This window comes from Entelurus aequoreus, linkage group LG12 (assembly GCF_033978785.1).
Source record: "Entelurus aequoreus isolate RoL-2023_Sb linkage group LG12, RoL_Eaeq_v1.1, whole genome shotgun sequence".
Taxonomy (NCBI): Eukaryota; Metazoa; Chordata; class Actinopteri; order Syngnathiformes; family Syngnathidae; genus Entelurus; species Entelurus aequoreus.
Genome location: NC_084742.1, coordinates 13,022,457 through 13,050,203, shown reverse-complemented (window position 1 = coordinate 13,050,203; position 27,747 = coordinate 13,022,457). Strand labels below are relative to the sequence as shown.

The 27,747-nt window shown below is 39.9% G+C and overlaps 3 protein-coding genes across 4 annotated transcripts in view; 1 reads left to right on the top strand and 2 right to left on the bottom strand.

Annotated features, from left to right (window-relative positions):
* pex26 (peroxisomal biogenesis factor 26) overlaps positions 1-10,456 on the bottom strand; it is a 63,402-nt gene extending 52,946 nt beyond the window's left edge. The window contains exons 1-5 of one of the 2 annotated variants that reach the window (XM_062064770.1): positions 10,051-10,456; positions 9,829-9,966; positions 8,017-8,330; positions 5,681-5,812; positions 3,111-3,184 (exon numbers count right to left, since the gene is read on the bottom strand). In XM_062064770.1, coding sequence (XP_061920754.1) covers positions 3,126-3,184; positions 5,681-5,812; positions 8,017-8,330; positions 9,829-9,966; positions 10,051-10,247 — 840 coding nt within the window. In that variant the 5' untranslated portion in view covers positions 10,248-10,456 and the 3' untranslated portion in view covers positions 3,111-3,125. Of the gene's footprint in view, positions 1-3,110; positions 3,185-3,685; positions 4,663-5,680; positions 5,813-8,016; positions 8,331-9,828; positions 9,967-10,050 lie in introns of those variants that run through there. The other variant, XM_062064769.1, reaches the window with a different exon arrangement.
* Positions 10,457-10,514: 58 nt separating this feature from the next.
* On the top strand, positions 10,515-13,423 carry llph (LLP homolog, long-term synaptic facilitation factor). Its single transcript, XM_062064771.1, has 3 exons — positions 10,515-10,626; positions 12,571-12,801; positions 12,927-13,423. Exons 2-3 carry the CDS (start codon positions 12,588-12,590, stop codon positions 13,088-13,090), a joined length of 378 nt encoding a protein of 125 aa, XP_061920755.1. The 5' UTR covers positions 10,515-10,626; positions 12,571-12,587; the 3' UTR covers positions 13,091-13,423.
* On the bottom strand, positions 12,571-26,827 carry hcls1 (hematopoietic cell-specific Lyn substrate 1). The gene is made up of 17 exons (XM_062064766.1): positions 26,758-26,827; positions 26,308-26,391; positions 26,155-26,228; positions 21,171-21,294; positions 20,978-21,088; positions 17,965-18,019; positions 17,781-17,891; positions 17,553-17,663; positions 17,357-17,467; positions 17,173-17,283; positions 17,043-17,098; positions 16,899-16,968; positions 16,659-16,807; positions 16,504-16,584; positions 15,234-15,627; positions 13,691-13,756; positions 12,571-13,623 (listed from the first exon to the last, which is right to left on the bottom strand). Exons 2-17 carry the CDS (start codon positions 26,389-26,391, stop codon positions 13,487-13,489), a joined length of 1,845 nt encoding a protein of 614 aa, XP_061920750.1. The 5' UTR covers positions 26,758-26,827; the 3' UTR covers positions 12,571-13,486.
* Between the last annotated feature and the right edge of the window lie 920 nt (positions 26,828-27,747).

Below are 27,747 nucleotides of genomic sequence, written 5' to 3'. Positions count from 1 at the left end.
TATTCCAAAGTCAGCTGTCGGCTTTATTATAAGAAAACGGAAGAGTTTGGGAACAACAGCAACTCAGCCACAAAGTGGTAGGCCATGTACAAACCCTGTTTCCATATGAGTTGGGAAATTGTGTTAGATGTACATATAAACGGCATACAATGATTTGCAAATCATTTTCAACCCATATTTAGTTGAATATGCTACAAAGACAAGATATTTGATGTTCAAACTGATAAACTTTTTTTTTTTTTGCAAATAATCATTAACTTTAGAATTTGATGCCAGCAACACGTGACAAAGAAGTTGGGAAAGGTGGTAATAAATACTGATAAAGTTGAGGAATGCTCATCAAACACTTATTTGGAACATCCCACAGGTGAACAGGCAAATTGGGAACAGGTGGGTGCCATGATTGGGTATAAAAGTAGATTCCATGAAATGCTCAGTCATTCACAAACAAGGATGGGGCGAGGGTCACCACTTTGTCAACAAATGCGTGAGCAAATTGTTGAACAGTTTAGGAAAAACCTTTCTCAACCAGCTATTGCAAGGAATTTAGGGATTTCACCATCTACGGTCCGTAATATCATCAAAGGGTTCAGAGAATCTGGAGAAATCACTGCACGTAAGCAGCTAAGCCCGTGACCTACGATCCCTCAGGCTGTACTGCATCAACAAGCGACATCAGTGTGTAAAGGATATCACCACATTTGCTCAGGAACACTTCAGAAACCCACTGTCAGTAACTACAGTTGGTCGCTACATCTGTAAGTGCAAGTTAAAACTCTCCTATGCAAGGTGAAAACCGTTTATCAACAACACCCAGAAACGCCGTCGGCTTCGCTGGGCCTGAGCTCATCTAAGATGGACTGATACAAAGTGGAAAAGTGTTCTGTGGTCTGACGAGTCCACATTTCAAATTGTTTTTGGAAACTGTGGACGTTGTGTCTTCCGGACCAAAGAGGAAAAGAACCATCCGGATTGCTATAGGTGCAAAGTTGAAAAGCCAGTATCTGTGATGGTATGGGGGTGTATTAGTGCCCAAGACATGGGTAACTTACACATCTGTGAAGGCGCCATTAATGCTGAAAGGTACATACAGGTTTTGGAGCAACATATGTTGCCATCCAAGCAACGTTACCATGGACGCCCCTGCTTATTTCAGCAAGACAATGCCAAGCCACGTGTTACATCAACGTGGCTTCATAGTAAAAGAGTGCGGGTACTAGACTGGCCTGCCTGTAGTCCAGACCTGTCTCCCATTGAAAATGTGTGGCGCATTATGAAGCCTAAAATACCACAACGGAGACCCCCGGACTGTTGAACAACTTAAGCTGTACATCAAGCAAGAATGGGAAATAATTCCACCTGAGAAGCTTAAAAAATGTGTCTCCTCAGTTCCCAAACGTTTACTGAGTGTTGTTAAAAGGAAAGGCCATGTAACACAGTGGTGAACATGCCCTTACCCAACTACTTTGGCACGTGTTGCAGCCATGAAATTCTAAGTTAATTATTATTTGCAAAAAAAAAATCAAGTTTATGAGTTTGAACATCAAATATGTTGTCTTTGTAGTGCATTCAATTGAATATGGGTTGAAAATTATTTGCAAATCATTGTATTCCATTTATATTTACATCTAATACAATTTCCCAACTCATATGGAAACGGGGTTTGTAAACTGACAGAGAGGAGTCAGCGGATGCTGAAGCGCATAGTGCACAAATTTGGTGGAGGAGGAATTATGGTGTGAGGTTGTTTTTTGGGAGTTGGACTTGGCTCCTTAGTTCCAGTGAAAGGAACTTTGAATGCTCCAGGATACCAAAACATTTTGGACAATTCCATGCTCCCAACCTTGTGGGAACAGTTTGGAGATGGCCCCTTCCTCTTCCAACATGACTGTGCACCAGTGCACAAAGCAAGGTTCATAAAGACATGGATGACAGAGTCTGGTGTGGATGTACTTGACTGGCCTGCACAGAGTCCTGACCTGAACCAGATAGAACACCTTTGGGATGAATTACAACGGAGACTAAGAGCCAGCCCTTCTCGACCAACATCAGTGTGTGACCTCACCAATGCGCTTTTGGAAGAATAGTCGAAAATTCCTATAAACGCACTACGCAACCTTGTGGACAGCCTTCCCAGAAGAGTTGAAGCTGTAATAGCTGCAAAAGGTGGACTGACATCATATTGAACCCTATGGGTTAGAAATAATCTAATTATATATATATATATATATATATATATATTAGATTATTAGATTGTAAAACAAAAAGTATTAATATTGGTTAAATATTAAGTGATTAACCCTTGGCATTTGATATTCAAACTGTATTCTGCACATTGTAAATTGCTTTTATTAAGACAATTACACTATTAGTGGTATAAATTCTGGGAGACACACTCTTCACTTTAATCAACTAAAAATAATTAAGACTTTTTTGTCAGAATATAGTAAAAAATAATGCAGCAATGCAAGAACAAAAGTGTCCAATCCCACTGCTGTGACTCATTTCTTTGGCATCTAAGGTTGATAAGCGCATCGCCCTGCATCTGAATGACTAGGAATTGCAACCAAGTTTACCTACTGTACTAAATTTGCATGTCGTAACTCGAAGGCGACACAATATATACGTGTGGCCTTGAGAGCCCCCCACCCAGATACACAATACAGGCGGCGGCGGCAGGCCTCGCATTGAGTCATCTAGCCGCCTGTGGCTGCGTGCAGACGTGTTCCATTCTGTCAGAAGAGGCGCAGCACGCAGGAACCAATTCACACACTCCCCCCGCCCACCAACCACCTCCACGTTTGGCAAGCCCCCTGGGAACGTCGGCGTGCCAAAAGGGGCTGCAGATAATAGAATTGTTTCCCTATGTTGCCATGAGACTACAAATAATGCAGATGTTTGCATCGTTCTGCAGTGTATTGTTCATCACACAAGTCAGCCATGTCGGGGAAGTGAACACCATGGAAGGAATTCTCCCTCCCAGATAGAGAAAAGCAACACCAGTGAGAAAGTCTGCAACACCACCTAAAGGTCTCCAGCAAACATGACACTGCTGCTAGATTTCAATATTTGGAAGAATGCTGAAAACACTTAATTTTTTTGCTGCTAACCTTTTCTCCATCGCTCTACTCCCTCCTCTCTGGAGCGCCACGCCGCATCTGCTTTGGCTTGTTGCTGCTGCTGTCTAGGAATGTCACAAACAAGACAGCAAAAAGTGAGAGGATATTTACCATGACGGTGAAGGCCAACTGTGAAGCTATTTTTTGTCAAAAATGGAAGATTATTATTGAATAGTTGCTTAAAGGGCCCCACTGATGTTAACGACATTGTCACTCATATCATAGTTTTGGACATTAAAATGTAATGTACAATTCCCCCTAAAATAGACACAGTAGTGATTTTAGGCTTGTTTTCTAACAGGTTTCAGCACATTTTGGAGCTAAAATTGGGTATGCTGAAGTCAGAAGACTGGAGGCAATTTCATATTGTCTGGTATTTTGGTATAGCATCTTCATCCTGAATCACAATATTTTTGCAAAGTATTTGACATAATTATCAAATATGTCTGCCAAGTGCATTCTTGCAGGGTGTAGCAATATAACAAAAAAATGGGTCAGCCTGCATACATTTGGGACCTCTCCAGTCAAAGTGACTCCCACAAAAAGGGACAGACCAAGTGAGAGGATTGTAATTTGCAGCAATCATTTTATTGATTCGAACTTCAAAGAAGGGTTTTGGTCGGAATTTGGATGGAAAAAAAATATAATTCTCAAGCTAAATAACATCATGAAAATCAGGAGCATCCTCTAGGGAAGAAAGACTGAGTCGGAACAGAGATAGAAGCGCAGACCCGAAAAACAAAAGACAAAGACGGCAAGCCGCTAGTATTTTATTTTGCGTCCTCTTTTACTGATGTTTTCCTCAAGCTCCTTGAGGAAATGATGAAATAGCATGAGGAAACACAGGCTATGGTGTCTAAAGAAAAGTAGGAAGGAAAGTCAGATGTATGCCCATAATGTTAACCGTATCAGTTTTGATGTAATCATGGAAGATGCAAAAAAGTGATCAAAATAATAATTTTACATGCCTTTAACCACATTGTCTATGTGGGAAAAATGGGCTCTAGTTCTGCAGATGACGTCCCACCAAGAGGGGGCGGCATATCAAGTCTGGCAATGAAAAGGGGGCCTTCCAAGGTTAGTTAGCTACAAATTACTCAACAACAAAGTGATATTATGAGAAATGACTGGCAGATTCATTTTCAAGAGCAAAAAACGAATGCATAGAACTTGTTAGTAAAATTTTGCGTCATCTGGACGCTAAGGGTCTTTCAAAGCGACTGGAGGACAAGTTTGCTTAAAATGGAAGTGTTGTTTTTGCGATGAGAAAATAAAAATTAGCTGTTTTTAAGGGAGGCTTGGAATTTAAAGCTGAACAATGTCCACATAAAAGGATCATATTACACATATAGCATTAGCATTCTTCATTTTAATATTCTTTTCATAAGTTAAAGAAGAATTAGGTTGGCGCGTACTGCCCTAAAAGAAACAGCAAGTCAGTCTTTTGTAGCTCTCTGCTGATAATACAAGGACGCTGTGGCTTTCCACAACTCTCTGAGCAGCTGATGAAGTTTGGAAATCCACATGAAGGATGAGGGAAGAGCTGAAAACAATGGAAAGAGTTTAACGCCGACGTTAACAGAGAGTTTGAAATGTGAATAATAGGGATGGGTACCGAATTCGGTACTTTTATAGGTGCAGTCTGAATTCCATCTGTATCATTTTCGTAAAATAACAGTACCATATTTTGATACCGACCAAGGGGATGGGTCAAATGCAGAAGACAAATTTCACCACACCTAGTGTGTGTGTGACAATCATTGGTACTTTAACTTTAACTTAACTTTGCATGCATCGTCACGGCCAGTAACAGACTCGGCACTGACTCAAGCACTTGGCGGGCAAACAGGCATATTTGACTGCCTCTAAATAATCTTGCAATTTTCCAAGCCAACAAATGACTGATAGAAACCGCTCAAAAGTAAGGGGTTAGCTCGACGCTAATTTGGGGCATTGGGTATGCCATGTACATGCTATTGGTTAGCATTAGCGGTTTTACATGGCAATTTCAAAGCCTCCAAATTTGGTAATCAATGGGTCAGGTTTTAAAAAAAATCTGAATTGTACTGTTCACATTGAGATGAAAAAAAAAAATCAGATACAAGTCATATATGGGCAAAAAAAAATCGTAATTGACCTGCAGTGTGAACATAGCTTAAGATGCACGTTACAATCAGCTGCTGTGTGTAATAAGTACAATACTTACAGAAGAAACACTTTGTAGGACTCAAAAGACAAAATTGGCGCATTCAACTTATTGGCAACTATGACAACAAACCTCGGTCAAACTGAAATAAATGTGTATCTTCAAATGAGAGCTGGAATTGTACAAAAAAAAGATATAAGAACTGGACAGCACAGTTATTTTCAGCGCAATGTTAAATGTTACATATTTTTTTAGATTTTATCATTAAAACGAATGAACATTTATTACTGCATGAACAAACAAAAAAGTACTGAAAATTGCTACTGGTATCAATTCCAAGGTACCAGGAATTGGTACCATATTAATTCAAATGTGAAAAGTACCCATCCCTATAGTGAGGAGCAAGGAAACCCACCTGGATCCAAGCGTAAAAACAGCATGTAGAGAAGAAGAGCAGCCAAGAAGAGTTTATGGAAAGAGAAGGAGCCAGACATCAATCTCCTGTAGGAAAGTCTCAACATGGCTTCCAGTTTGTGGAGAAAGGAACCTGTGAAAAAGCAAGACAACCTTCAGTAATGCCGTTCTTGAAATGAACATGACTATAAAGTAGAGCTGACAAAGTTAACGTGGAAAGGACGAGTCAACGAAAGTTTTCTTTAACGGCACTAGTTTTTTTTATGCGCGTGATTAACGTGCGTCCTGTGTGTGTGTGCGTGTGTGTGTAAAAAAGTGTTGTTGGTGCCTATTTTACCATTTTGTGTTGAGCAGTTTAAAAGAGCATAATATTTATTAAACAAACATTTGCATAAATCAAACAAATTTTCTAGTCTCATGTTGGGTGTAAATTATAATAATGTAATTACGTTCTATTAATGTGTGGCCGAAATAATGAAGTATGGTAAATGTGTACATCAATGTACCGATATTAGTTATTGTGTTTTTTGTGTACATTTGCATGTTATTTGAAAATGTTTACTTCTATTAATTATTGTGATCTTGTGTTTAACTTTTCTGTTTGTTTTTTTGTTCTGCAGAATAATGAAAAACAACAGAGCAAATATAAATGACACAAAACACGTACAGTATACACTACCGTTCAAAAGTTTGGGGTCACATTGAAATGTCCTTATTTTTTAAGGAAAAGCACTGTACTTTTCAATGAAGATAACTTTAAACTAGTTTTAACTTTAAAGAAATACACTCTATACATTGCTAATGTGGTAAATGACTATTCTAGCTGCAAATGTCTGGTTTTTGGAGCTATATCTACATAGGTGTATAGAGGCCCATTTCCAGCAACTATCACTCCAGTGTTCTAATGGTACAATGTGTTTGCTCATTGGCTCAGAAGGCTAATTGATGATTAGAAAACCCTTGTGCAATCATGTTCACACATCTGAAAACAGTTTAGCTCGTTACAGAAGCTACAAAACTGACCTTCCTTTGAGCAGATTGAGTTTCTGGAGCATCACATTTGTGGGGTCAATTAAACGCTCCAAATGGCCAGAAAAAGAGAACTTTCATCTGAAACTCGACAGTCTATTCTTGTTCTTAGAAATGAAGGCTATTCCACAAAATTGTTTGGGTGACCCCAAACTTTTGAACGGTAGTATATATCAGTTTGGATGATCATTTAAAAACAAAGTAGTTTTATAACCTATATAAATTTAAAACCTCATGTGCTGAAACTGTAGTTGTTGTGATTAATTTCCTCTGCCTTCATTGCAAATAATTATATGATGATAAAAATATCATGCTATCCCAATATTTACTATTACTGGCTATAAATCAAGCAATTTAAAATGATTAGAATCACATATTAATAAAATGACTGCTGAATTAAGGTTGTGTGTGAGGACTTTTTCTGGGACATCTTCTGGATTGTCTGCATGTTTTTAAAGGTACATGTCCAACTTCAACAAGCATAAAAACAAATCCATCATTAACTAATAATTAGGAATAACATGACACATATCCATGACAACCATCTTCCATAATCGTTCGGCTCTAACGACGGCGTCCGCTAAAATAAGGTAAAGGACCAGGAGAACACAAAAAAAATTCGACATTATTTTCTTAAGTTTGTCGATATTCAACCCATGTAAGGGCAGGGACAACAGACGTAACCAGGAAGTGTCCCGTAGGCTAGAAAGTCCCAATTCATATCGCTCCAGCCGCTGCTGGAGGACTCTGGCTAGGACCCACACTTTGTCGACCGCATGGGCTGGGTCCTTGGAAGGATGCAGCCCCTGAATTGAGACCTAGCTCCAGTGTGGTTTGAAACAGTCAGGAAATATCCACAGCATTATCCATCCCAATCCCCTTTCTTCAGCTGTATGGCAAGAAAATTAGCCGACATGGTAAAGTGGCTTTCATTTTTTATTCTGAATCATTGTAGCGACGTGGCTGTTAAAGTTAAGGAGTTTTGTGATTTCAAAACTGTGAGTTCACCACAGGGCTAGTGACAATGTGTGTGTGTGCATGAAGACAATTTCGCTGTTATTTTGATCTTGGTATTAAATAGAAAGTTGAGCAATCACCCACTAGTTATGTTTGTTTGATATACAGTACTGTATTGCGCTTCATATTGTGTACAAACCTTTACTAATATATGGACTTATGTCGAGGCTGAAACGTATTCATGTTTACATTGTTTCTTATGGAGAAATTTAATTCACTAGACAAACTTTTCTATTTACGAACCCCGTTCAAGAACCAACTGAGGTTCCACTGTTCAACTTGATTCCTCACCTTCTGTCGTGGGAACGTCACAACCACTACTATCTACATTGACAGCAGGCTCATGTTTCTGACGTTCAACTTCTTCTTCTATGATGTCCAGCGCTGTCTGTTTTTGCTCTTCAGTGAACGTGACGCTTCCCACCTCACAGACGACAAACTCTCGAGCCAGGTCTGTGCATCCTAGAGGCAAAAGGACATGCAGGAGGTAGAGCTCGGCCACCGGGCCAAAGCCTGAGACGCTGCGGTTGGACGGGCAGTGTAACCACGCTTGTGTGGTCTCTTGCATCATGGCCGGCTCACCCACTTGGGAGTAGAGAAGGATGCTGGCAAAAAAGGATAAGAAATACTAAAATTAACAATAATAATTAACAACAATTATATCAGTATGTGGAATTAAATTATGGAATGGATTAAGCAAAGAAATTAAACAATGTACTAATATGATCCACTTTAAGAAACTCTTCAAACTTAAAGTGTTTACAAAGTACAAAGAAGAAGAACCATGATAAACAATCTGAATTTATTTCATCCATCCATTTATTTTCAAGATAATCTCACTCATCTCACCATATGAAATATAACTTACTTCACCAATTATTATTTATTTATTTTTATTGTTATTACTTATGGAGTATATTGTGAATAAATTGAGAACCGGAAGTGAACAAAAGTTTTAGCAACTGCTATGTAAAGGAAAAAGGGTAGGATTAAATAAGCTTTGCTTCTTCCTACTCCTTTTCGAACATGTTGAATAGAGAAACTGGAAATTGAGATGTATCATGTTGTATGCATGCATGTTCCAAATAAACTCAAACTCAACTCAACTCAACAATGGAATTACCGTATTTTCCGCACTATAAGGTGCACCCAAAAACCTCCAATTTTCTCAAAAGCTGACAGTGCGCCTTATAATCCGGTGCGCCTTATGTATGGACCAATATTGAGCCACAACAAACCTAAACTTCATTTTCATAAAGTTTAGGTCTCGCAACTATGGTAAACAGCCGCCGAGTTCATTTTCCCCCGTAGAAGAAGAAGCGCTTCAAACCCAAAAATGGCTCCTATTAAGAGACACGCTTACGACGCGGAGTTTAAACTTAAAGACGATCAGTCACGAAGTAGAACACGGGATTAGAGCAGCAGCAAGAGAATTTAACATAAACGAATCAATGGTGTTTAATTCAGACACTGAAGAAGAAGAATTCGAGGGATTTGTGGATGAGGAATAACTTAATAAAGTGAGCTTTACATGTTTATTTTGTGTGATGTGTTGTGTGACATTAACGTTTGAGCAACGTTGAGTTATTGATATTGTTATTGCTCTGCACTATTTCGAGTGTTACTATATTGTGATTGCACTAACGTTTGATTTACCGTAACAGTATCACTGTTTTTTACGTGTTTATTGAATCAGGGAAAAGTACCCCTCCACTATGTGATATAAATGTTGCACTACATGTTATACATTGCTGTTGTTAAACGATAAACAAAACACCATGTCACTGACTTTACCTCGGGGAAAATAATAAAACAGCTGTTTATTCATTTTGGGAGTGAACAGATTTGTCAGAACGCTGGTTTGTAATCTATTAATAAAGTTTGACTGACCTATCTGACTGTTTTGTTGACATTCCCTTTAGCGCAGCTCCATCTAATGGATGCACAGGTGCACCTTATAATCCGTTGCGCCTTATATATGAACAAAGTTTTGAAATATGCCATTCATTGAAGGTGCGCCTTATAATCCGGTGCGCCTTATAGTGCGGAAAATACGGTATGTATTGTCAAGACGCTATAGTACAAAACTTGCAGCCCACTCACCACATCTGCAAGATTTTAGCAGGTATTTCCTCCTGATGCTGATAATGTTGAAGGACCCAGGACAAGACACCACGCCACTGATTCAGCTCAGCAAGAGCTTGGATCCCCACGATACAAAAGCCAGCCTTGAAATCGCCCCTAATTGAGAAGACAATATTTTTTAAAGTATTAATTGACGGAAGAGTGAAAAAAGCTGCAGTCAAATAAAGGTTAATATGGCACCTCGCGTCCTCTTCTTTACCCCCGTCTGCGAGACACTCCAGGCCTCTGTCGCATGTTTGAAAGGCAGCCTGGAAGACTTTATGTAACATTAGTTGTTCTGTGGCTTTCTCCAACATGTTGAACATTTTGTTTTGATGAGGAGAGAGCGCTGTGTTAAAGATGGGCGCAAAACTTCCACTTGCAGCAGGGCTGTCCATGACTTTACGCAAATAAAAATAAACCTCTTCAAATAAAACTCCCACTTGTGCTATATAATTTAGTTTTCACTTCGCATTTCCATCGTTTATTTGTAAATAGTGACTAAATGCACTACCTTACACGCCGGGACGTTTTTTTTCCTGACCCTGGACTCCATGTTGATTTCCTAAACTTCCTGGTTGTGACGACTAGCCAATCAGAGGTCGATCTATCCAAACGCAAAACATCCAATCAGAGCTCGCAGTCTTCAGAATTCTAACGCAGCCAATCATATCAAAGCTTGTTCACCGCCATTGCTGCTCTTCTGCCATTTGCAAACACGTGTCTTTTCTTCCTGTCCACCAAGCGATTCCGGCAGCAGAACAGAACTCCTATTTTGTAAGCGACTGTCTTTACATTCCGGGTGTGCTTTGGAAACACTACTATCACAACATTGATAACTTCCTCTGTGGGTTTTAACAATTGTTTGAAAGTAGTGTAGCAACCTAAATAGCCATCGAGTTAGCTAGTTGTAGCTAAGCTAATGTGAGTCCAACTTAACTTGCCTACATACTTTGTATTGAGAATAGCTAAGTAACTACCTTAGCAATAACAAGCGTGATTGCATTAATTCCATGTTGGTACATTAACCTATAGAATAGATGCTACTTTGCACCTTCATACTGTAGTATAGGGAGAAAAAAACCAATGGTGGACCCTGTAGATGTGTACAATGTACAAAATTAATTGACAGCTTAAAGACATGTCGTGTAAAGATAATTCCAGTGAATTAAGTAAAGTGAAAATTATCCTGCGATAAATACTAAGTAAGTTATTCATTTTAACCCCGGTGAAAATGCACCTATACAGGACTGTCTCAGAAAATTAGAATGTTGTGATAAAGTCCTTTTTATTTTCTGTATTGCAACTAAAAACATGGAAATGTCATACATTCTGGATTCATTACACATCAACTGAAATATTGCAAGCATTTTATTATTTTAATATTGCTGATTATGGCATACAGCGTAAGAAAACTCAAAAATCCCATCTCAAAAAATTAGAATATTTCCTCAGACCAAGTAAAAAATAAAAGATTTATAACAGCAAAACAAAATCAAACATTTGAAAATGTCAATTAATGCACTCAGTACTTGGTTGGGAATCCTTTTGCACGGATTACTGCACCAATGCGGTGTGGCATGGAGGCAATCAGCCTGTGGCATTGCTGAGGTGTTATGGATGCTTCAATAGCGGCCTTTAGCTCATTTGCATTATTGAGTCTGGTGTCTTTCAGCTTCTTCTTCACAATACCCCACACATTTTCTATGGGGGTCAGGGGAGTTGGCAGGCCAATCGAGGACAGTAATGCCATGGTCAGTACACCAGTTACTGGTGGTTTTGGCACTGCTGGATCATGCTGGAAAATGAAATCATCATCTCCATAGAGCTTTTCAACAGATGGAAGCGTGTAGTGCTCTAAAATCTCTTGGTACACAGCTGCATTGACTCTGGACTTGATGAAACACAGTGGACCTACATCAGCAGCTGACATGGCTCCCCAAACCATTGCTGACTGTGGGAACTTCACACTGGATTTCAAGCAACTTGGATTTTGCTCCTCTCCAGCCTTCCTCCAGACTCTAGCGCCTTGACTCCCAAATGAAATACAAAACTTGCTTTCGTCTGAAAACAGGACTCTGGGCCACTCTGCGGCTGTCCAGTGCTTCTTTTCCATAGCCCAAGTCAGACGCTTCTTCCATTGTCTTGAGTTCAGGAGTGGCTTGACCATGGGAATACGGCTACATGCTTCCATCTGTTGAAAAGCTCTATTGAGATGATGATTTCATTTTACAGCATCCATAACACCTCAGCAATGCCACAGGCTGATTGCCTCCATGCCACGCCGCATTGGTGCAGTAATCCGTGCAAAAGGATTCCCAACCAAGTACAGAAGGAGGAAGGCAGCGACTCTATTAAAAAAACAACTGCAAATCTATCAATTTAAAATATATTTGGCAGACTCACGGATAAATGTATGACACTCACTGTAGATGTTTTGCAGGGTAGTTTTGTTAAGTGAAAACCTGACAATTTTTATCGGAGCTTTGTGGCGCGAGTACTTGTCCAATCCGAATGTCGATGTTCTGGATAAATTACGATGTGTGTTTTACCTCATCAGTATTGTTTTTTTAGTGGTGATGAAAACAACGCAAATGCAGTTGCACTCTGAAAAGAGCGGTCTGGACGCTACTCACAATTCAAGCTTGAAACACTTTGAGTGACCACTGTGGAGAACCAGCCAGCGGCGATGTCACTTGTACGTTTTTTTTGCCTTCCCAGACAGAACATCAACAAACATGGCCAAAAGCTTGCGTAGCAAACGGAAGAGGAAGATGCGAGCAGAGAAGAGGAAGAAAAACGCCCCAAAGGAGCTAGTCCGCCTGAAACAAGCCCTGAGTAACGACAAGAAAGGCGATGCCATCATGACCGACCTGGAAGAGATTGCCACTGTGGTGCCGGCTGAAAAGATCAAGGAGGACGCTGATGTTACAACAGAAGCCGGCGATGGTGGTGAGTGAGGCTTATCATCATCCTTCCTTTGGACTCTTTATCATTGGTTTATTTTTAATTGCCTTCCTTTGGAATCTTTATCATTGATTTATTTTTAATTGTTTTTTCCCCCATTCGCATTGCAGAGCGTAAAATGGACTTGGACAGCAAGCGCAACAAGAAGACTATGTTGAATGAGCATGGACAGTATCCTGTGTGGATGAACCAGCGACAGGCCAAGAAGCTGAAAGCCATGCGACTGAGAAAGAAAGGGGGTCGGGTCAAGAAGAAGAAGGGCATTGCCTGGTGAAACAAGATCTTTGTTTTGCTCCCAAACCTTCACCCTCAGAGACTGTAAATACATTTTATCCATGATGACTCTGACAAGTGACTCACAATGAGGATAACAATGCTAAGGATATTATTGTCTTTATTTGTGTGGCGCAGCAGCTATAGATGTACGGACAGATGCAAGTAGAAGATGTGAGCAGACCAATGGCTTGATCGTTCTCATGTATATTTTGATATTTTTATCAGCAAACAGGATGGATAAAACACCTACAAGTACTTGTTTTCTTCGTTTACAATTTTCCCATTTAAACCACACAAAGCTCAGACTTCAAATAAACTATCTGGAACACAGGCCTATTGAATTTGTTGCCATACAAGGCTCACCACTCAAGACCGTGACTAAAAGTAGCGTAGTTTACTGCATCAGCTTAACGTACGCTGCTGGAAAGAGGCCGGTGCGTCCGTGGCAGTAGCCCTTCCACCACCCCTCATCGATCATCTCGATGTTGGTGATCAGGTCGTCCGGGTTGAAGGAGATCTCATCGGTGTCCTCTGCGAAAAGTGAGCAGACATGTTCGTGCAAGAACACAAGAAAATAAGGCAAAAAGTAACAACATACCTCCTTGATAGTCATATATTGCTTTCGCTTGAACGCCAGCTGACAGGTCTTCGTAGTCATTTATAGCTGTTGCGATATTAAAAACAAGTTAATTGTACACTGCCAAACTGCTTTTGTAAAAATTGAATTTGACCGCAGAAGTCACCATAGAGCCGAAGAAAGTTGCAAATGCCAGCACTTTAAGAAGATGAGAAATTGATACTTACCCACATACATACACAAATACAGTGCATACATCCACACTCACTGTACAAACATACATATACACATACACAAGCATACATACACTCATGCATATAATCACGTTTCATCAAACATATTAACATTGTTCCTCTAGGGGAAACTGGGTAAAACACGGCACACTGACCAAGCTTATCCTATTGTTACTATAACAATCTACAAGGTGGATACAGTTCACTTCTCTTTCTTCCCCTCCGTTTATCTGCTTTCTTTTGTATTTCAAGTTTTCATCACATGTATGTATTGTTGCATTTGAAACAATTGTATTGTTGATAGAAGTTATTATTCATAATCAATAGTGCTATTTCTATTGGTATATTTATTGCTCCATTTGTAGTGCAATAATATTCATTGTCATTTCTGTGTTACTAATATTTACTTCAATAACTGCTTCTTTGCCATCACTTTTTGTATCATATTTGTACATATTCTATTTGCTGATGTTCTGTTTTTGTTGTGATCCCCCTCTTGTCCCTGCAATTGCTCCTTCTGTCTAACTTGTTTTCCTCTTTCTATCCCCTCCTGCTCCAAACATTAATATAAATCAATTTAATAAAGTCAAACACAAATAAGGCAACAAGAGAAGTATCCCACACTTTTCTTTTGTAAAGTAAATCTTTACAGCAGATATTAACATGAATGATTTGCCTGAGTAGCTGGACAGGACAAAAAAAAAAAAGATAAACACTATAGAATTCAACAAAGAGGTAGTACTTCTCCACTTCTTGCTGTCTTTGCAAACAAGTCTTTAATAAAAGATAAATAAAATCAAATGTTCACTTATCCAATTAATTTCTCATTTATATGTACTTTGCATTTTTTTGCAGACTATAATGGTGTTTTTTTTAAAACAGTTGTCCCTCAATTGGTTCTGAACATGACCTGGTAAACAATTTTTTGCAAAGTAGGAATTATAAATCAAAATTTGTCATAGCTAGAGCAGAACATTTTTTACAACCTTCTAAATAATTTTTTGAACATGAAATAACACGTTTGTCACTTTTACACTCTAAATCAAATATAGTAATGCTTCCTGAGGTTGAGCCAATCAGGGGCCACAATACTGAACAGCGCTCTAATTGGTTTATGTCTTTCAGTGGCCGATATTACTGTAGTAATAATATATTTAGTTTATTAAAACATTTTAAAATTGTTTAGCTTTGAACCAAGAAATTGTAGAATATGCTTTAAAAAAAATCTGCACTGTGGTAAAGCCGCAATATTTGAAGCGCAATGTGGCAAGGGGCGTCTGTCCTGCAGTATTCCAGTGGAAAGTGAAGACAAGCAGCATGTGATGCCATACCTGACCAAGGTGGAGGAGGCACCGCTGTGGCAACTTCCTCGTAATCGTCGCCTATTTCTTCCACCACAGGGGGCGCTGTGGCAACTTCCTCGTAATCGTCGCCTATTTCTTCCACCACAGGGAGCGCTGTGGCAACTTCCTCGTACTTGTCGCCTATTTCCTCCACCACAGGGGGCGCTGTGGCAACTTCCTCGTACTCGTCGCCTATTTCCTCCACCACAGGGGGCGCTGTGGCAACTTCCTCGTAGTCGTCGCTTCCATCCTCCACCGTGGGTTCATCATACACGTCGATCCCCTCCTGTTCCACACGGGGGGGCAGTTCATCCTGGAAATGGTCTGAGCGTGGGGGCAAAGCTGGAGGCTCATCGCCGTATTCTGGCTGCTCCTCATAAATCTGGATTTTATAAAAAAAAACATGAACATTTTAAAAAAGGGCTTTTATCCATCCATTCATTTCTACCGCTTGTCCCTTTTGGAGTCGCGGTTGGTGCTGGAGCCTATCTCAGCTGCATTCTGGCTGTAGGCGGGGTACACCCTGGACAAGTCACGACCTCATAGCAGGTATTTAAAAATGAGTTGTACTGCGCAATGATGGCCCCTTGTGTTGGAAGTGTGGATTACAACTTTTCCAAAACAAACAAAAATATTAAGACTGAATTAGAAATCTTACTCTTAATTTTAATATTTTTTAATAATTATATTTAACCTTCTTACAACCTTGTCAAACAATATGTTAATCACAAAGATTATTATCAAGGCTTATGTCAGACTGTATACAAAAACAAATACTAATCAAATATAATGCAAAAGAAGAGACTCCATCCGTCCATTTTCTACCGCTTGTCCCTTTCGGAGTGGTGGGGGGTGCTGGAGCCTATCTCAGTTGCATTCGGGCGGAAAGTGGGGTACACAAAAAACTCCCTACAATTACACAGTGCTAACCGAACTGTAAATAGAATATAAGTGCAAATAAAAATACAGCTTCACCACTTTAGTCGTAATTTTTGCGCTTAAGAAACGTCTCTATGACTTTAGCTCCAGACTTCTTCTGTTTGTTTGATATTGTCATTACTGCCATAAGTGGTGGAAAAATGTATTGCAACTGAGTACCGCTGTGGCCCATACGGACCACAGGTGAGAAACAGATATCTTTTGACGGCCCTCGAAGGGGTACTGGCGGCCCAACAATGGGCCCAGGGCTCTATGGTAAACAAACACTGATTTAACCTACTGTATATACATTTAGTAGCATAACATAGGTCATTCTGACCTGTGGTTGTGTTTCTTCCTGCACGTTCAAGTCGTCCTCTGGTGGGATTTCACACTCTGCTGCCTCTCTGCTCTTCTGCACCTGCAGCGAACGTTCACACCAAAGAAGTGACATTCTTCACCGAGACTTCAGAGGAAGCCTTTATGGCGGATCACCTGCTGTCCACGTTTGGCTTCCTCTCGCTCTCTCTTCTCTCTGTCCTTCCGCCTGCTTCTCTCCTCCTCTACTCTGCGTGTGTTCTCCTCGTCAGAGGCCTTGGCCATGCTCTCGAAACGAGCCTTAAGCTTCCCCGCGCTGGCGCCGGCTGCCCAGAACATGACGGAGGGTGGATGAATGAATTGGAAAAGGTGGGTATATTAGGTTTAGGTATAATAACAAAGTGATAAAGAGCTCACAGGCTTCTATTGGTTGTGTCTTCTCATAAGCAGAGGCAGGAGAGTCCATGTCGGAGAAGCCTGATGCACTCTTCAAATACAATATTTACATAAAGTTACAGATTGATTAAAATGTTATTCATTTCTGACATCCTCCTTACAAACCTTATCCATACGCTCTGACTGCACACCATAGCGACCGCCAAAACCTGTTGAGTAATCTAAACAAGTCCACTGGATCAGTGGAATGTATTGAATGAGCGCGGCAAAATGCTCACGGCGCATCTTTCCTTACCTGTTTGGGACTGGTGCTTTTCCGTGCGGCCCAAATAGTCGTATCCCACGGCCGCTTTGTCCACTTTCTCCTTCTCCACGCCATATTTTCCTCCGAAACCTTTGGAATAGTCTGCTTTGATGATAAAGAGAGTGGAAACGTGAGCTCGGAGTCATGCCACAGTCGAGCAGCAGCATCGACTCGCCTTTCTGAGATTGATGCTTCTCTGTTTGGCCTTTGTAGTCGTAGCCCAGAGCGGCTTTGTCCACTTTTTCCTTCTCCACGCCAAACTTTCCCCCGAACCCTTTGGAATAATCTGGTTAGATAAAAAAAGAGAGAGAAAACATGAGCTGTGAGTCGAGCAGCAGTCGAGCAGCAGTCGAGCAGCAGCGTCGACTCGCCTTTCTGAGATTGATGCTTCTCTGTTTGGCCTTTGTAGTCGTAGCCCAGAGCGGCTTTGTCCACTTTTTCCTTCTCCACGCCAAACTTTCCCCCGAACCCTTTGGAATAATCTGGTTGATAGAAAAAAGAGGGAGAAAACATGAGCTGTGAGTCGAGCCCTAGTCGAGCAGCAGCGTCGACTAACCTAAAAAAAAGAGGGAGAAAACATGAGCTTTGAGTGGACTAACCTTTTTGAGATTGATGCTTCTCTGTTTGGCCTTTGTAGTCGTAGCCCAGTGCGGCTTTGTCCACTTTTTCCTTCTCCACGCCGTATTTGCCCCCAAAGCCTTTGGAGTAGTCTGTACACAGAACGATAACACACCAGACGTAACACAAGTATGGTTTTCTTTATTTCTCCTTCTTTTGACTCACCTTTCTGTGACGTATGCTGCTGGACTTGTCCTTTATACTCAAAGCCCAGAGCAGACTGCATGGACACATTTAGAAATTGATTTTAAACTCAACTGACGTAACATATTGCATCATTACTTGTGTGTATTCATTCTTAAAAACGATTAATAATCTACTTGCTAATTTACTGGTAACATCTTGTTACTTTCTGTCGTAACATGGTTATATCTACACTTCTGATGAAATGTATTAAATATGTATTCTTCTGTTTGGATCGGTTTTGGGGGATCGAGTCAACATCAAGTAGTTACTTGGGCAAATATTGGTCAAACCAATTCTGATATCCACATAAATAAAACACAGGATGTCCGTGTATTAATATCAGTAATTCCAATTATTTCCTTTTTCCTTTTGTTACGTACAATATTTTGAGCAAAATAGAGTCAATAGTGAAAAATAACCAAATACAAGCAAAAAACACTATTGGCTCGGATTTGAATATTTTGTTTTTTGGTCCTCCTGTGTCCAGGGACTTATTTTCTTTCGTTTTCAAAAAAATTATTTTGTCACAATAAAAAATATTGATCTGATAACTGCAATACCGACCATATACTGATATGGTATCATCACTGTCGATATTTGAATCAGTGAAGTGTCATCTGGGACTTCGAGTATTAGCATCATTTTACTTCTTGAACGATTCACAAGCCTCCAGCTAGGTGGCAATACTGCTCTAATTGAGCAACAGGCTCTCCAGGAAATATGACATATACAGTACAGGCCAAACGTTTGGACACACCTTCTCAATCAATGTGTTTTCATTATTTTCATGACTATTTACATTGTAGATTGTCACTGAAGGCATCACAACTATGAATGAACACATGTGGAGTTATGTACTTAACAAAAAAAGATGAAATAACTGAAAACATGTTTTATATTCTAGTTTCTTCAAAATAGCCACCCTTTGCTCTGATTACTTTTTCGCACACTCTTGGCATTCTCTTGATGAGCTTCAAGAGGTAGTCACCTGAAATGGTTTTCACTTCACAGGTGTGCTTGAAGCTCATTGAAAGAATGCCAAGAGTGTGCAATAAGGTTTAAAAACAATACACACAGCTAGGTGGTATGTAAGTGCTGGTGCCAGCAATTCAAAGAGAGGTTTGTACAGATTAATACATGGATAAATATTATGAGGTTCTTAATCGTATTTCAATTTAGGGAGGGTAAGAAAAATATTTTCCCACAAAAAATAATTGAGAAGCACTGGTTTATTGTATTCCTGTTTAGCTATTCCACGTGCTCCAGTGATAATAGTACTTGTAAGAAATATACAAGGAGGGCGAGGATTTGTGACTTAGAAAATGCCTTCATACAGTGGAGGGACATGTTGCATATTGCGTTGTGGACATGTTGGTCCGCTTGTCGTTTTGCAGGACACAGCTTGAATGTGTCAACCACATGAATTATGACGATATTATTAAAAGCTCTATCGTATATCGTCTATATTCACACACCTTTCAAACTACAAGTCCTCACTTGAGATGCAAAAGAACCTCTGACTGTAGGCCCCAAAAAGACCTGCCCTCCTATGTTGTGCCATGTGTTTGTATTGCTTGGATTAACATGACGTCACGTCCCGCTCATTAAATATGAGTGGTGGTCAAGGTAGCTCTGTTCTCAACGGGTACTCGGCGCCATTTAGACTTTCTAGAAGATAAAATGCTCTATGCTTGTGTTGTTTTCGGCTGTACTAATAGTTCAAATCGCGAAAAGGATAGATGTATCTTAAGAGTTCCTCGAAAGGGTTATGAAAAAGGGCGGAAGAGTGCAAGATTTTACAAAACGACAACTAGAAAAGTAGCACACACACTAGTCCGAGGGATTAGAGTCGAAGAATGCACAAGTTTGCAGTGATCACTTCGTTAAAGGTTTGTTTGATATACTTCTAATGTTTATTATTCCCCATCTAAGTATTATCTTGATATTATTTGTATTTCTTAAACACATGTTTGCTACGAGTGTTCCAAAAAGTCACCAACTCGGCGAGTCTAAATTAAAAAAAGCAAATGTGAAACAAAACGTAAAAGAGTTAACCCAGCAGGCACAAGACATTGATACAACATTGATTATACATACATGTCCTTTAAAACGGACTTTGAAACAACGTTACAAAATAGTTGTATTGGTAAATTGAGACAACGTTGATGTCCAGCGTCAGGACCTAATTCAACAAGTTCTCAACGTTGTTTTAATGTCTTGTGCCTGCTGGGAAGCTTTTACCAAAAGAAGCAATCCTAAAGGAAGGTTTCAGCACAGAAACAATGTTGACATCTATAGTTATGTTTTGATAAAGACGGGGAAAAACACGCTACTCGTAAATGGCGCGCGCAACAGCAACAATAAACATGACTGTTGACACTAAGTTAAATCAAGAAATGTAACCGTACCGCAACAAAAACTATCCATATTTATCCTGGAGAGTCTCGATACCAATGTCCTTGACCCAGCCACACACAAAGAAGTTGTAGACCTCCGTGCTTTTCTAAGTTTTCATCTGTTTTGTCGTGTAGAATGGTGTCTGGAGCACAATAGATCGATATGTCTGGGAAGGGACTGACGTATAATCATTGATATTACTCGACAAATCGTTTTTTGATTAAGTATAAGGATCTATTCCATTGCATAGTTAAATTTTTTGCTTGTATCTGCTTTTTGAAGGAAGATTTAAACCTCTTTTGTACTCAGATAGTTTGCGTGCTGTTATCTTGGCTTGGTTGACCACCACTGGTTTTCACTTCCGGGAAGAAGTCACGTGACGGAATACAAGCAATAGAGGTCGTTACCTCTGCCAGGAGGTTAAGTAATTTTGTCCGTTAGCTAGTTAGCAAAATAACTCAAAAGGTTATGGGCGGATTCTTATAAAGCTTTCAGGAAACAACAACAATGATAAACCCTTTTGTGACCACACTACCCACATGTCATTTGTCAGGAAGCAGCACAAAATCACTATGGAAACATAATGTCCTCTTACCTTGTCCACGCGGTCCTTCTCAACCCCAAATTTCCCTCCAAAGCCTCTGGCCGCATCTTTCTGGGAGCTGTGCTTCTCCACTTGAGCCACATAGTCGTGTCCCATGGCCACCTACACGTCCACATACACATACACAGTCCTGTCAGAATAGCTTGCCTTTAACTGTAACAAGCGGGTTGACGGTCCATCGAACCTTGTCCATGCGGTCCTTCTCTACTCCAAACCTTCCCCCATAGCCGTAAGACGCTTTGGGGGTCTCCTCCTGATGCTTCACCTGCTCGTGCTCCGCGGCCACCGTCTGCCTCAGCTCTGCAACACTGGACAGTAAATGAAATATGAACGTTTAATGTGGCCATTTTGCAATTACAGGTCGAGTTGTACACAAATCCCAGTAGATGGCACTGCGCTGAAAAAAGACTTTGTCATGTTTCTATTTAATACAGAAAGATTCTACTATTAAATGGAATAGCTTTTACTATCCTTATATCCTCATTTTTGGGCACCAAACAGTATTTTAAAAATGCCCCTGTAAACCCTTTCTCTGCTGCTTGGGGAAATAAAAAACCTTATGTCACTTATAAATGTCTATAAATTAATTTCAGAATCTAATGGAAAGTACATATAACCTTGTCTAGTACTCAAGAGTTCTGTTTTCGCTCTAATTTCATTTATTGACGAATCTTCCTGTCCTCCTGCTGAACAGGGCAGCAGAAACCAGTTCAAAGGGGAACTGCACTTTTTTGGGAATTTTGCCTATCGATCACAATCATTATGAAAGACATGACGATGGATGTTATTTTTTGTTTTGCATTCTAAATATTAAATACATTTGATCAAAGTCCGCTTGCAAATCCGCCTCTAAAGCCATTCAAAACATCCAAGCACCTCTATTGAGGTTTTATATACATGATGTAAGTATATGTAATGTAGTAACAGGCACATTTATAATAACTTTTAATATTTACGTATTTTGATCATTTTAAGCATACGTGACACATTCATTTCAAAAACGCATCACAACGTTTACTTTTTTTTTCTTCATCAATGATTATTCTGCAGACTTTATGAGTGCCAACAAACATAATAAACCATCACTTACTGTACACGGTCTGCTGTCATTAGGATGCCGACTGCTGGGATAGTCAGCGTCTTTTCATGTGGTTTTCCCCATTTCCGAGTCCTAAATGGCTGTCAAAGTCTACCAACTTGTAGGAATACCTACTCAGACGTCTCATGTCCGAGTGAGATGCATGATTTATGATCTAAAATAAACTTACAGGGAGCAAGGAATCAGCAGATCACTCAATGATGTAAACGTAGGGACACACAGATGTGATCACTGTGTTCCGATAAATAGTTTGTCTGCGTTAGTGCTTATAATAAAAATATGACTAATACTTGGTTAATATTCAGTGTAAATGACCAATCTAAGTCTAAGACTAGATGTGACCAATCTAAGTCTAAGACTAGATGTGACTAATCTAAGTCTAAGAGTAGATGTGACCGATCTAAGTCTAAGACTAGATGTGACCAATCTAAGTCTAAGACTAGATGTGATTAATCTAAGTCTAAGACTAGATGTGACCCAAGTATTGTTGGCGCTTTTTGAATGGTTATTTATTGAGTTTTATGGGAAAAATAAATGCGCCCCCATTAGCTCCGTTATAAGTAGGCTTTTATTTACAAGTTAGAATGCATTTAAAAAAATCCATCCATGGTCATGTCTTTCATATTGACTGTGAAAAAGTGCATTTCCCCTTTAAAAGGGTCATACTATGTTTTTTTTTCTACATTTAAAATACTTCCTTGTGGTCTACATAACATGTAATGGTGGTTTTTTGGCCAAAATGTTGCATAGATTATGTTTTACAGATCACCTTCAAGCCGCTTTTTGACCGTCTCTTCAGCATGGACTGTTTTGTGCGGTGTATTATTTACGGGCCTCTACTTTGACTGCGTCTGTTCCCTATGTTGTAGTTTTAGCGCTTCCATAGCGAGTCTACTCACAGATATGTTAGAACTATACGCTACTTTGTATTAGAAATGGCAACAGCTGAGGATGCATGTACGAGCCAGTCTGCCCCACAACAAGTGGATAGCAAATAAGAAGGCACTTATTGACTATTAAAGAACCATATGGATAAAATGATCTTGTTGTGCTGGGACTCTTCACCCGTGAGCGTACTCCGGTTAGGGAATAAGGACACCGTTTTACGTTTCAACTTCTTTTTATGTAACTTTTAGCAGCAGCAGCTAAGTACACTCTCACATACACACTGTTCAACACACTGACTCAAGGACGTAAAGAAGTAAACATAGCTGCCCGGTAAACTGCCTGACTCAAACAGACTCAACTTAAAGGTGCATGACTACATTAATAGCTTGTTTACGTCAACAATAATATAGTCAATTATATTCAACAATTAACATTAAATAGGGAACTTTATCCATCCATCCATCTTGTTCCGCTTATCTGAGGTCGGGTCGCGGGGGCAGCAGTCTAAGCAGGGAAGCCCAGAACTTTATCTTCTATCTTAATCACTGACAAAGGGAATTTATAGCATTGACTACAACGTGGACTTGCACAAAGCTCTTTGGGTAAAAATGTATCATATCCGCTGATGTCAATAACTGGAACAATGTCACAAATTGGGCAAATTCCAAACAGCACGCATGAGGCAGTATGAAGTAAGGAAAGATTGTTTTATAAATATCTCCGCCATGCCCCCATGGTTTGGTTTCAAATTTTTGGGACTTATGGAGATCCCAAATACACAAAAAAAGGTACCAATAGGTAAGAAAAGTTGGTTTTGCATAATAGTGCCCCTTTAATGTACAAATACATCTAATAGCCTATACCAGGGATATTCAACTTAACTGTTTCCAGAAAGCTAAGGGAACAAGCGTCCTCTAGGTTCATTTTGTCAGAGTTTCAGGAGCACTCTTTTTTTAAGGACCTTCGGCAAAAAAGCTCGTGAAAGATCACAGCAGTCTATGTTTTTAAGAATCTGCTGCAAAAGAGCGAGTTTCTCACAAGATTTCCGAACTGAACTCGGGGGGCCACCACTTGAATAGCACAAATGATGAAGAAGAGAGGACCTACAATAGAACCTTGAGGAACACCACTAGTATAACTAAAGAAGTTGAACAAATGACTACTGAGTGCATCTGAAGTAAATACTACAGTAATACCTTAGTTAACATATTTTTCAGACTAGAAGGGGCACTTAAAATACTTTTATTATCTCAAAACTCGACAGTGCACCTTATAACTGCCTAATGTTCGGAATAATTCTTGTTATTTTACGTACCAAATAAAAGCTATTTTATTTGGTACATGGTTAAATGATAAGTGTGACCAGTAGATGGCAGTCACACATAAGAGATACGTGTAGACTGCAATATGGTGGCAGTCACACATAAAAGATATGTGCAGACTGCAATATGACTCAAGTAAACAACACCACAAATGTATATGTTCAATTGAAAATATAGAACATTACACACGGTGCTCAAAAACCTATCAAAATGTTTTAGTATGACTTTGGTAAGCTATGAAGCCGCACCGCTTGATGGATTGTACTGTGCTTCAACATACGAGAATTATTATGGTGTGTGTATAAATTAAGACATTATCTGGCGTTTTGTTTCGCAATATTATGCAAAAGCATCTTTTCTTACCTTCTGGTACCTGCTGATCTGTATTTGGGATCTGCATATGTCCTGAAAATGTGTGCGCTTCGGCCTTTGTAGTCATAGTCTGTCGGCCATAGTCGATAAGCTTCTTCTTTTTCCTCTATCTTCTTGTTATGGGACATTCATCCTCCGCTGTTGCCATTTCTAATATAAAGTAGTGTAAAGTTCTTACTTATATCTGTCAGTAAACTCGCCATGAAAGCTCTAAAACATACTGGTATAATGAGTTTACATTATTCACGCAAGGAACTTTAGTTTATAGAGAGTTCCGGTCGGACGGTTTTTTACAGGTCACATTCCCGGCGTTGTTAGTGCACTAGTGAGCCACAGATGAGGAGATGCTGCTCCGTTATTGCTTTAAGTAAAGTCTGAATGTCATTAAAACAGTTAACTCCATCTTTTGACACTTCTTCCACTCCCATTCTTGCACGCTACACCGCTACAACAAAGATGACGGAGAAAAGACGCTGCCGAAGGTCCATCCATCCATTTTCTACCGCTTGTCCCTTTTGGGGTCGCGGGGGGTGCTGAAGCCTATCTCAGCTGCATTCCGGCGGAAGGCGGGGTACATCCTGGACAAGTCGCCAGTTCATCACAGGGCCTGACACTCACACACTAGAGCCAATTTTAGTGTTGCTAATCAACCTATCCCCAGGTGCATGTTTTTGGCGGTGGGAGGAAGCCAGAGTACCCGGAGGGAACCCACGCAGTCACGGGGAGAACATGCAAACTCCACACAGAAAGATCCCGAGCCCGGGATTGAACCCAGGACTACTCAGGACCTTCGTATTGTGAGGCACATGCACTAACCCCTGGTCCACCGTGCTGCCGAAGGTGAGCCACGTAAATAAGACCGCCCACAAAACAGAAGGCGGCTTGAAAATGATATGTAAAACATAATCTGTGCAACATTTTGACCAAAGAACCACCATTACATGTTATTTGGACCACAAGGAAGTGTTTTCAATTTATTTAAAAAAATGCGCCCTATAATCCTGTGCGCCTTTTGTATGAAAATAGACCTGAATCGGCAGTGCGCCTATTAGGTAAAATAATTGTAACTGCCAAAAAGGAGAGGACTTAAAAGGGTTCCTTGAGGAATGCCTGAGTTATGTAAATTACAAGTTTGAGCACCAGTGTTCTATGTTTGCGAGCAAAGGTAAAATGTCAATGTAAGGATCTGCCAAAGTGTTTACAGTAGTCCACATTCCTCTATACAACAGGAACACTCTAGTGTTTACAGGAATGTGTTGCAAAAATGTTTGTCTGTTTTGAACTGAACTCAGCCATGCCCAGGCTGAATTGCCCTGGTATGTACAGTATAGTGTTTCTTTTAGAGTACAAGAAAACACTGCTGTCATTATTTGGAGAGAAGTTGCTGAGCTCTCACTTCCTCTTCCTGCTGCTGCACGGTTTGGTGGACACTGACCGCCATGTCTGAGCATCAACAAGTGGACACAAGTCAGCACCTCTCCTTTTACCTGATGTGCTCTTTGCGGCCGGAGCCCTCAATAGTCTTGGCCCCCCATCTCTGCTCCTGCTCCGACACATCATTCTGAAACAGGAAGAGGTTGCATCAACCCTATAGAACTTGACACACATTGCAGGAAGTCCACAAAAGCAAGCTGTACTACCTCAAAGTCTGGGTCGGTCTCCCAGTCGTCACCTTCTGCGTGCACCTTCATGCTCACATTGTGGCCCACCACTGACTTCCACATCTCCAGGATTAACACACACAATAAGAGCATGATGACAGTGACTGATTCATATTTCCATAGTTGGAAAAAGCCTATACAAGTTTCATTTCCCTAAAATGAGCAACACTGATATGTTTTCTAAATGTGTATGGACAAAATTAAATATACATTCTTCCAAATACAAAAATAATAATTGAATTTAAATTGTATTAGACTTCCGTTATTGGCTGAATAGCAAAATCAGCAATGAATGTTCGCTACTTATGTCCACATTAAGTTATACAAATTAAAGTTCGGCCTGCACATCATTATCAGCCATTTCCACAGTCATCAAATATTGCAATACAAAATAGATACGTCAAAGTGCTTCAAGAGAAATTCACATACCTTTCAGTTCGTCCTTGTAAATATATTTCCGTGTCTGACTAGATGTGACAGCATAAATGGTAAAAAAAAAAAAAAAAAAAAAAAAGACCGCGTGAACGAGCATCCTGGAAGCGTGGACGAGCGGTAATAATGGCAACAAATCTTTAAAGCAAAGTCTTTAACAAACAAAACAAGGTTACATTATATTTCATGAAATGACGCATTTAAAAAGGGAACAACTTGGGCTTTGAAATGCTGCATTCATGTTCAGTCGGACATCAAAAACTTTTTAAACAAATCTAGCTTTTCTAATAAAATCTACTACCACAAAAAATTTATATTTTTAAGGGAAGACATTTGTCAACAAAGACACCCCTTTTACTTAAAACTTGTGAGAATGTTCTGAGGTTGTAATACTCTGTTTCAACACTTGAGGGCAGAAGAGTGTGTCTATTTTAATAGCAAACAAATAACGTTTATTCTCTTACATTCGGGCACATGGTCACGGCCTGGGCTTTGTATATATTTGAATGTCTTTTTTATTTAAATCTGTCAGTTACGGAGACATAAAAGTTAAGATAAAATCAATGTTGCTGCCAAAATTCAATAATTTTTATTTTGTTTGAATCAAATTAGGAAAGTGTAACACCATAGTACAGACCTGGGCATTCTGCGGCCCGCGGGCCGCATCCGGCCCTTTGTACGTCCCTGTCCGGCCCGCGTGAGGCCAATCATAAATTACAAAATAAATTTTAAAAAGTATCTATTTCGAGTGTGCAATACAACGGTGCTGCTTTTGTTTTGAAAAGCGTTATTTGTATGACTTCCGTGTGGACGTATGCTCGTGCGCGCAGCGGCAATCACAAATTACAAAATACATTTTAAAAAACATCTATGTCGTGCGTGCAATACAACTGTGCTGCTTTTATTTTGAAAAGTGTTATTTATGGGCGTATGTCCTGTTAGTGAAGGCGCACAGCGACAAGTGACGCCCGGTTATCCCAGAGACGC

Coding starts and splice junctions, on each gene's coding strand:
- hcls1 (XM_062064766.1), bottom strand. CDS start 26,391: ATGTGGAAGTCAGTGGTGGGCCACAATGTGAGCATGAAGGTGCACGCA. Junction 17,468..17,552: donor GAAGCATCAATCTCAGAAAG/GCGAGTCGACGC, acceptor TTATCTAACCAG/ATTATTCCAAAGGGTTCGGG. Junction 13,624..13,690: donor AATATATGACTATCAAGGAG/GTATGTTGTTAC, acceptor CACTTTTCGCAG/AGGACACCGATGAGATCTCC.
- llph (XM_062064771.1), top strand. CDS start 12,588: ATGGCCAAAAGCTTGCGTAGCAAACGGAAGAGGAAGATGCGAGCAGAG. Junction 12,802..12,926: donor AACAGAAGCCGGCGATGGTG/GTGAGTGAGGCT, acceptor TTCGCATTGCAG/AGCGTAAAATGGACTTGGAC.